Source organism: Sceloporus occidentalis, unplaced genomic scaffold, assembly GCF_023333645.1.
Source record: "Sceloporus occidentalis isolate IW3139 unplaced genomic scaffold, rSceOcc1.0.p SCAF_34, whole genome shotgun sequence".
Classification (NCBI taxonomy): domain Eukaryota; kingdom Metazoa; phylum Chordata; class Lepidosauria; order Squamata; family Phrynosomatidae; genus Sceloporus; species Sceloporus occidentalis.
This window is the reverse complement of record NW_028317014.1, coordinates 8,981,848-8,992,420: the sequence shown is the minus strand read 5'-3', so window position 1 is coordinate 8,992,420 and position 10,573 is coordinate 8,981,848. Positions and strand designations below refer to the sequence as shown.

General features: G+C 38.6%; 1 protein-coding gene across 1 annotated transcript; it reads right to left on the bottom strand.

The window, feature by feature from the left end:
• Nucleotides 1-484: 484 nt before the first annotated feature.
• LOC149298232 (interleukin-13 receptor subunit alpha-2-like) lies at nucleotides 485-10,049 on the bottom strand. The gene is made up of 9 exons (XM_089487677.1): nucleotides 10,028-10,049; nucleotides 8,560-8,711; nucleotides 7,543-7,696; nucleotides 6,851-6,971; nucleotides 6,281-6,465; nucleotides 5,460-5,605; nucleotides 5,226-5,373; nucleotides 1,692-1,800; nucleotides 485-560 (listed from the first exon to the last, which is right to left on the bottom strand). The coding sequence occupies exons 1-9, from the start codon at nucleotides 10,047-10,049 to the stop codon at nucleotides 485-487; spliced, it is 1,113 nt and encodes a 370-aa protein (XP_089343803.1).
• Between the last annotated feature and the right edge of the window lie 524 nt (nucleotides 10,050-10,573).

Genomic DNA, 10,573 nt, shown 5'->3' with positions numbered 1-10,573 from the left:
ACAACAGCATGAAGGGGCTGCAACAAAATAGCTCTTGGTCAAAGAACTCTGACTATCCTGCTAGTCCGGTGTCCATAAAGGTGAAAAGGTAGGAGACTTCTATCTCCTAATGCTGCAACAGTGTTGCAGGGGCCCACCAATGAAAAGACCATGCATAGGTCAGCATACACATGTCTTTACTGTGAAATGTTTAATCCCCTGGCCAAATTTAACAGCTAAATAATGATTATTTTTTTTTACATTTGGATAACATTTATTATACAGTAAAAAATAGATATGTTACATACATTACAGTATTAAATAGTTAGGATTAAGTATTATGTAATAAATGTGTTATCTAATACATAGTATTTTGATATTCCAACACAAACATCAGTGAAATATGAGAATCCTGCTTTTCAACAAAGAGAAAATGTCCACAGAGCTAAATTGTGGTCTCCTGAATGTGGGTTGCATTCTGGATAGTTTTTTCTATGTAATATAATCAGTGTAACACATTGGTCCCATCCATTTCAGAAACAATTTTTTTTGCTTTGTGCTGTAAAATCCGAGACCAGTATCTGAAATCAAACAGACATGGTTTATTGCAAATTATATGTAATTACCACATGCCTTAATATTTTTAACACTCCGGCTATAGTTTAGGTTCTACAGTTGTCTATAGCAACAGCTGATGTCGCCATTAGCACTTTCCCTGACCTCTTAAAAACACCGCGTCTAACACCACTTGTCATTTATACAAACACCTGAAGCGGTTTCCCAGACGCTCTGCCTCCCAGAGAACAACATAACGGATTCGGGTCCTGCTCCGCTAAATGCAGTTTTCCATAACAAATATCCAAACTATCTAAAATATCGGTCTATACATTCTACAACTAATTAGTCTTTTTTTTCACGTTTCCACTATTTTGATATACCCACTCGCTGAATATATTTATCTTTATCCTTTTTTGTCTTTATCCTATTACTAGTACCCATCCAAAACATCTGAGTATCATGATGGGGTAACCTGCTGTGTACCTACTAAGGTTTCTACAATGACTGTAACAATTGCACATTGTTAACTATTATACCGTCTAATCTTGCTATACTCATCAAATCATGTATGCCCATTAACCCAGTATGTACTTTTCAGTAAAAGAATCTGTAATTCAGCTAATATCAACGTAGTATGTATATTTTGAACAATCTTTAAATCTTTAAATTCATTATTAACTCTCCTGTTAAGAATCTGTAAAGAATTATATAATGGTCTATCCAAATCACAAATACTATACGGTTGGATTATTACATAAATTACACTAAACTCTATAATCCAGTATTAGGACTGCTTCCTATTTTCCTTCCGCTTACGCTTATCTTTATTTCTATGGTGGATAGCTGTTACAACACCTCTGAAAAAGTGTTGGCAAAACGCATCAGGGTCTCCACAACACCACTTCTTGGTGTCAGTCTATAACACCAGACATAAGCAATATGTCATATGTTTAAAAAAAAAACATTGTACAACTTCCAATTTTTTAGGTTTTTTAAAAAAAAATTTATATTTCAAATTGATTGCATTTATTATTCTTATATTTCAACTCTCCGGCAGTCAAATAAGCACTCACACCAGCACACCTACTAAAGTTAGATTCCTTGGCAAAACTTTAGTTAATAGAAACTATAGTTTTTATTTTCATTGAAATTACCTTTTTGTTTTCATAGTGGCAACCAATAAGAGGACACATATCAAAACCAGTATTATAGCACCCCCTCCAATGCAAAAGAATAGCACGTTGGTATAGTCTGAAGATGGCTCTACAAAATAAAAACAGGCAAGTATAATGTATTTACAAACATGTATAAAAAAGCATGTAGACATCATAAATATTTATTTTTTTTCCTAATATTTAAAGGAATTTTTTTTTATCTGTTCAAGAGTCAAATTTTAAGTCCAGAGTGTTGACTTCAATATACAAGGTCAATACAATATACAAAATACCGTATTTACTCGATTATAAGACAAGGTTTTTTTTCAGAGCAAATGCTCTGAAAAATACCCCTCGTCTTATAATCGGGGTCGTTTTATAATCAGACCTCAAATAGGTCTGACTATGAGACGACTAAGATCCAGATCCCCCGCAGCTGCAGGGGACCTGGATCCTCCTGTCTACCCCGCCCCACTTACCGGTGCTTCTGAGTCCCCGGTGTGAAGCCGGGGCAGTGTGTAGATGTCTACACGATTCGCGTAGACAACTTACACTGCAGCCGGGAGGAGGTGCGGCTAGCAGCGGGGGTTGTCTGCGTCCATCGCGCGGAGCTTCCCCGGCTGTCAGAGATCAGAGTTCCGGTGCCGCACCGGTGCAGGGAATTCTCTCTGACAGTCGGGGAAGGTCTGCGCGATGGACATCCAGAAATGCCTTTTTAACGCTCTATACACCACTCTGCCTCCTGAAATGCCTTAAACCTCCCTATTTGCCACTCTGCCCCATAATATGCCTTTTAACCCCCTTAATGCCAGAGTGGCATATAGGGGTATAAGGCATTTCTGGAGGCAGAGTGGCACATAGGGGGTTAAAAGGCATATCATGGGGCACAGTGGCATATAGTGGGGTATAAGGCATTTCTGGGGCAGATGTGCATAACTGGGGGGCAGGTTGGAAAATAGAAGGAAATAAAACCAAAATATTTTTCTCAATCATAGCTTTTATTAAAAAAAAATAGTTTACATGAATTATCATTTACTGGTAAAACTTTTTTCCTATAGGGTCGTCTTATATTAAGGCTTTTTTTCCTAAATTAATATTCAGATTTGGGGGGTCGTCTTATAACCAGGGTCGTCTTATAATCGAGCAAATACGGTATATGAGGGTCCAACCCCAGCCAGCATCTCCTGCAGGAAAAGCTTGGTTGGCATTATGTAATGGATTTATCGAGAATATATTTACAAGTGTGTATTGTCCTTGACATTTATATGACATTGACAAATATGACAAACGAAAACAGCAGGAAAAACATATATTTATTTGTGGCATGGTTTATTTTCACGAGAACAGGAAGTGTTTTTCATCACACAAAAGACCGATGATTCAATGTGAGTCTAAAAGAATTTTCACAAACCTACGCCTAGCTATTAAAGTGCGCATGAGCTCATTCATTTACTTAAGACATGAGGTCAGATTGACACTGAGAAATTCTGACTTAGGTCCACTTAGCAGAAGGTTTGGACATGCTCCATTACCACATACACTCCCCAACAACAATTATATTATCCAATGGACCATGCAGGAATGCTTTGTGTCCCTCTCATTCATTGGTAATGTTTACAACTTTGTATCAAGCAGGTATATTAACAGAGGTGACACTTTTTTATTTCCTTTTCAACCAGGGAGAAGATCCGAAACTTTCCCACCCTCCCGCCCGGAATGGATTGCTAAGAAGACTAATATTGGTATTGGGAGAGACCAAGCCAGTGTGGGCTGATGGGAAATACTGGTTTGAAGCTCTTGGGTATATCTGCCTGACGTGCTAACTTGGTCGTCAGCTGGCAGTAGTTTATTCCTCAATTTTTCTGGTGATTAACGTGGATTAATATTCTGTTTAGTCATAGCTGCGGTTTGTGGTCACCCTGCCAGCACCTAAGAGGACAGCCAAGCCAGTGTGGACTGATGAGCAATACTGGTTTGAAGCTATTGGTGTATTCGTTGGGTGTAACTGCCAATCAGCCATCAGCTGACAGGTGGTTAATGTCCTCAAGTTGGCCTGGCGGTGAATATGTATTCAATATAGCTGTAGCCCTTGCCCACATATTTGTGTCTGGTGTCTTACTGGGGAAGAGTAAAGTTATTCTATTCATATCTGTATGGATGCTATAGGCCTAAGCAGTCAAGTACTTTGAAAGTACTTTAGTATGCAGTCGTTATCTGAAAGGGAAAATGGCTTTTTTTCTGCAGCTCCGGAGCATTGCGGCCTCTGTTGTCTTATTTTCACACCAGTTGTGACTCCTTGAAGCAGCCAATATCTGGCAGAAAAGCAAACACATTGTAATAAATGGAAGCACTTTCTACGCATGTACATGGAACTCTGAGCTCTGGAGCTCCTTGGTGGGGATTATAGCATACATTGCAACGCGGATGGGTAAGCATCGGAATATAGAAACATAAAATGTGTTGACAGGTAGGAACCATACGACCCATCTAGTCTGCACAATGTACTTGAGGACCAATGCTGAGAAGGTGTGATAGGACATTATGTGCCTACGAGATTAAGGTCTTGCAATTAACTTCATTGATCTTGTAATAGCAGAACGTGTTGCCTCTTAGTTTCACAGTAAATTTCAGACTTCGGCCAAGTTAAAATGAGCTGTTCTGTATTTCCACGGAACTAAAGTTGCAGACACTTTTGTACAAATGTTGCAACAGAAATGTCATGTTTGTGCAAACGTGTCAATTAAAGTAGTAATTTAAGATTGTTTATGGCAAAAGATTTCACAAGAATATCAAATGTAAGCCATGTAATAAGCAAGGTTTTCAAGACTGCTTAAAAATCTTGTCTGTTAATACAGTTCAATGAATATAAACAACAAAAAAAGGAATTGGAAATGCCCGTAAAAAAATTATAATTCTTACTTGTATTCTTTTGTGAAAATCTATAACATCCTTTGCTATCAATAAAAATCATTAATGCATGGATTACACTTTGCACCGGGTGTGCCATTTTCATTGGTATATGTAGTTATTCAATACCTATACACTGCCTAAAATAAGCATATTTCCACTGGCTAATTCCTCTGGTCCCTGTAATAATAGGGCAACCACTCACTGCATCCATCTAGGCCTGGACTGGCCATCTGGCAAATGCCCATTGGACTGGTGCTGACAGCTCTAATTAGTTATCCTACCGCTCCAGCAGTAGATCATGCCCTATAGTATGTGGCCGTCAGCATAGTATATGGTTGTACTCCAGCTGTTTTATCCGAGGTCACGAGGAACGCTCATTTCATAGAGAATATAACTAGTCTATATTCAGTATTTCAGTTTTCATCTGGACACATTTGTTCAATTGCTTTAATCTCAAACGGCTGCCAGAGGTTTACTTTGACCTATGAATTCTATTTGTATGATGACAGGTACTTCACTTTTAATAAATATCAGAGAGCATAATTATATTATTATATTATCCTCAGCCTTTTCTACATTACATTAGAAAAGAACAAGACATTCTATTTTCTGTACTCGGTGTACCTTTCCAACATGTAGCAGGACTCCAGTCACTCCAAAAACCATCATTTGCACAAAACATGTTAACCTTCCCTCTGATCCGTGCACACAATATGCGACTAGAGTTTGATTTCTTAATAAAAACAGTGGTTTCTCTTTCATCTGTAGTAGTCTACAAAAAAACACATATATATATATATATATATAAATATATATTTAGTACATAACATAATATCTTGATATGAATTTAGATCTAACCTCCCAAACATCTTCTTGATCTTTAGTTTGAATCTCATATATCAAGCACTGTTCCGGGACTTTTCCTTCAGGGACTTTCCATTCCAGTATCAGGTCATTTTCTCCGGTAAAAGTCATAATTGGTCCCTCTGGGGCCGCAGGCTTAACTGTTAGGGAAGTACTATAGTGAGATTTGTGCAGTGATTATGTTTACGCAATATTTTCAACACTGATTCTTATATGGTATATGGTATATGGAATTATGTGGCTACTCTAAAAAAGAAACACCGAAGTTTAATGTGAATACACCTCTTTATAGCTTACACTGCTGTGACAACAATGGATACAGTGTCCTGAAGAGGACAGTGTCCTAATAAATACATTATAATATTATAGAAGGAATGTATACATTAGACTTTCGCATGTGACTACGGAAGAATCAGTTGTCCAACAATTATTATTTTCTTCTAGATAAACAATGGGACATAGCATAAGTCTTTGAAAACAAATTAGAAGAGATGTAAGCAAGAATAAGCATGTGTCTGTAGGATAACATAAGCAAGCAGTGCCTTGACCAGATCCACTGCTTACCTGAATTGTATTAATTAAACCTTGAAGGTGTTATGTCTTCGGGGTTTTTGCAGCACTCATCTACCGTACTGAGCAGTGATTTAAATGTGTGAGAAAACATTACATAGATGCCATGTAGACATACTAAGTGTGGAGAATAGCCAATGGTAAACCACAGGTGTCTTTAAGGAAAACTGCTTACTAATATCATTCCATAAAGTCATAAAATAAAAAAATGTTCTTATACCATCAGAGCTGTTTCTGTGGATTACCTAAATCCTGTAGTTTGAATATAAAGTATGATGACCTAATTGGGTTTAGATTTGATGTTCCTGTAACACATACAAACAGTTCTGTGTGGTGTTCCAGCTCATTTTCTCGGAATACGCATCCAATATTAGTTCCATTTGACTCAATGTAGGAATCACATGCCTTTTTCTGTGCCAGCCCTTCATACCTAAGGAAGAGAAAGAAAAGCTCAAGCCATGTCTATGAGAAGTATTATAACGCCATGTATTGTCACCATTTGCTCTCTTAAAGGCACAAGAATGGATGAAAATCATTGCAATATAGCCATCGTGTTGAAGGATGATAAGAAGTATATTGGTAATGTTTTATACCATATACACTTAGATTTCTGAGATATAACTGCGGTGCTGCCCACTTATTAAAAAAAATTATGGAACAGATTTTTGGGCAAAAAACAACACAACTGCCTTAATACATTATGATTCTCGTGGTAGTGCTAAGGAGTTGCACCCCTCCAACTGAGGTCTAATGAGTTGAAAAATCGTTAAAGCAAAATATTATATAATTAATTAATTAATAATGACATTACTTACCAATACTGAAACTCATAACTGCTGCTGGAATCATGTTCCTTCCCTGGGTTCCAAATGCATTCTAGAATTTCCAAACTATAAAAGGTACATTGGAAATTTTGAATTTGAGATTCCGGGTTCCCTACAAATAATGGATATTTGTATTCTTGATAAGTTAAAAAATATAAACTTTGTACAGTGATTCCCTAGCTGCAACATCTAGAGCTTGTTTCTTTTTGTGTCTCTCTTTGATGTTCAAATGCTTCTGCTCCTTCTTTGACCCTGGATACTCCACGCAGAATTATAGATGTTTATGTCAACTTTTAGTGGGCCAATGCAATTATAGAGTAAAATCATCAAACATCAGCGATCTTTTTTTTTAGATATCTTTACGCCTTGCTTTTGTCATCAGAAAATCACTATGGAAAATCTCTGCTTAGACTTTAACATCTTGTAAGTGCTTCTAAAGATTCTTGAAGTAGATTAAAATTCAAATATATTCAGGAATGTTATATCGTTTATAAAAAAACATCCTCTGATTTAATGTTTTATTAATGAGTGTAACTTGCTAAAGGATAGTTCCTGTAGTATAACTTTTCCTAACAGTGAAGAATATACACACTAATTTATACACTTTTCAGAGTATTAAAATGAATGTGTTTCAAATTAGAAAATGTATTCAATTTATGGAGTAAAACCTTAAATGACCCTACCTTGAAAAGGAACGGAGTAATTTGCTTCAATCCATTTACTCGACGTTTGTGAAAATTTTAAGCATGATCCTTTCAAATAAGTCCTCAGTTTTACAACAATCTCTCCATTGAGGTTGAACGCAGCTGTGTGTTTAAGCTGTCGCGTTCGTATGCCCTGAAAAATAACCGAAAAATGTTTAACGTGGGTGAAATATTTTCCTATACTAGTTTTGTTACTTTTCTTTGAATTCATCCCTTCATTTATTATGGACTTAAAATCAAGTATCAGTATTTACTATGTTTTATTTTATGTTTTCATAATGATGACATGGCTTCAAAATACTGGAAACCCCTGATTGCTGTTAAACCATGATTCCCATCATCCTAAAGACTCAAAACATAAATTAAGAAATGTAATTCAAGAATATCTGGAGACTGTCCAACCATCACTGCTAATGCTAACACATCATGATTATTGATATTTATTGAGCAAGAGAGTGCTATCATATTTATTGAGTAATGTTTCTCTAATACTTAGACATGCTTACTCATTTTCTGGCACCTTTTGTGGAAGGTTATATGCATTCCTGGGAACTTCTCGGCTCCGGCTACCCGGAGCCTTCACTTGCAGGACGCAGCCAGGACTGCACACTGACGTCAGCAGGTGGTTCCGCTGACGATGGCGGTGTACCAACTGACGTCGGTGGCGTACCTGCAGACGGCAGCGGGAAACACCCCCATTTAAAGGAAAAAAATGGGCGGGAGTGGGGCGTGTCAAGACCCCGCTCCCGTGACCCAGAGGATTGACCCGGAGGAGCAGCGCTCACCCGGCAATCTCCGGTATGGTTATATGTATTCATGTACGGTTTTTTTCTCTGATCCATGATTAAGAATTCCATGTTTAAGGTTCAATAAGGCTGGTGTACCCTCAAGCCTGCTTTAAATAATTTAAGGGTGGGTTTCAAATAAGACCTTCTGAAGGCCTGCATCTGTAGAGTCTTGGATGAACCTTGATATGACTCCGGTTGTTCATCTTACCCTCCATAAATTGTCAGCGGTGCTCTGGAATTGTAATTCATAGAGAACCAAACAATCTCTGTAGGCACTGATTGTAGCTGGAGGCTCCCAGAGTATATCCAACATTCCTAAATGTCCAGGATCAACAATGTGAAGATTGGAAGGTGGATCAACTAAAAAAAGAATAGTAGAATTATTTATAATGAGACAAGCAGCTCTGTTTGGGGCTTTGTGTCAATTTATTTTAATATAAGTATCTAGTGAACCAAGTTAGTCTTTGTAAATATTAAGGTTGGATCAAACTTGTGTACAATTCATCTTATTTTCAGTAAATCCCCCCCCAAAAAAACCATTTTTCGCACAGGCAAAGCAGTTATTATTATGTGCACAAGCTCTTGCTTTTCTCCAATATTTAAAATCAATCAGACACATGTTACCAACCAGGCCCGGACTGGGACAAAAAATAGGCCCGGGCATTTAAGCCCGAGCAGCCCATTTTTATTTATTTATTGTTAAAACCCACCCTTCATGTACCATCTTTGCATTTACTCATTCACACAAATCATTAACACATTCATTAATGCAGTCTCACAAATCATTCAAGCAATTCATCCACACATGAATTCATTAATTGTCATACGCATTCACACAATTCATCCACACATTTATTCATTCATTCTCATTCGCATTCACACTACCCCCTCTCCCCATCTTATCTGCCCCTTCTCACTATGTACCCCCTCTCACTATCTATCCCCTCTCCCCATTTCTCACTATCTAACCCCCCTCTGCCCCTTCTCACTGCACCCCCCTCCCTCACCCTACTTACCTTGTTGCCGGAGCAAGCAGCAACTGCGGCCGAGCCCGCGGCAGGACCGGACTGACTGGGCCTATGCGGCCTCTACGGCCGCATTAACGCAGGGCATAAGGGGCACCTGCCCCTTAAGCCCGCCGCAACTGCGACCGGGTCCGCCACTCTAAGGGGCCGGGAAGCCCCTCTTAGGGGTCTGCGGCCGCACAGGGCTTACATTAAAACATCGGTGGGTTTTTTTTAACTTTATTTAACATCCTCCATGTTAAATAAAGTTAACAAAAACTTTATTTAACATGGAGGATGTTAAATAAAGTAAAAAAAAAAAAACAAAAAAAACCCCCTGATGTTTTAATTTAAACCCTGTGCGGCCGCACACCCGTAAGGCCGGCCCTGGTGGGGGCTTCCCGGTCCCTTAGAGTGGCGGACCCGGTCGCAGTTGCGGCGGGCTTAAGGGGCAGGTGCCCCTTATGCCCTGCGTTAATGCGGCTGTAGAGGCCGCATAGCCCCAGTCAGTTCGGTCCTGACTGGGCCTATTTTAAGGTAGGGGCCTGGAGCTGCAGCTCCATCAGCCCCTAAGTCAATCCGGCCCTGCCCGATGGCCAGTCCGGGCCTGTTACCAACTAAAAAACAACATGTATATTCCCACCATCCAAACGATAAAAACACAATATTTACCTGTAATCTGTTCTGCAGTCATATATTTAACACACGTTGTTGCATAAATTATTAAGATAAATATCCAGTGAAATCCAGTGTTTCTTAGAGTGCATCCCACGGGGGTATATCCAGAAGTCCAGGGCAAGTTTAGCATTTTCTTTCAACGGGATCTCATCATTAAATAAAAAATATATGTAAGATTATCAATGATATCGCTAATATATTAAAGAAGAAGGCTTCTGAAATTAAACGTACAGAGTTAGTACAGAAATGTAAAACATAGCTCTTGCTTTATTTAAAGGGACAGTTTAATGCCTATTATACCCCCGTTAAAGAATAATGTACAGTGAGTACTTTAATATGCATTCTTCAAAATAAAGAAAAAAATAAAGCAGAAAGCACTTTCTTGACCTAGAAGTTGCAGTCCGATTGCTGCAGCTGCCTCTCTCCTTCGCTTTAACAGCCAATCAGTGGCAGAAATGTCCTACCATTAAAATCAGCGGGAGTGCTTTCTACACATGCTCACAGGGGGCAGAACAGACCCCCTCCAGCAGTGTTCGCCAA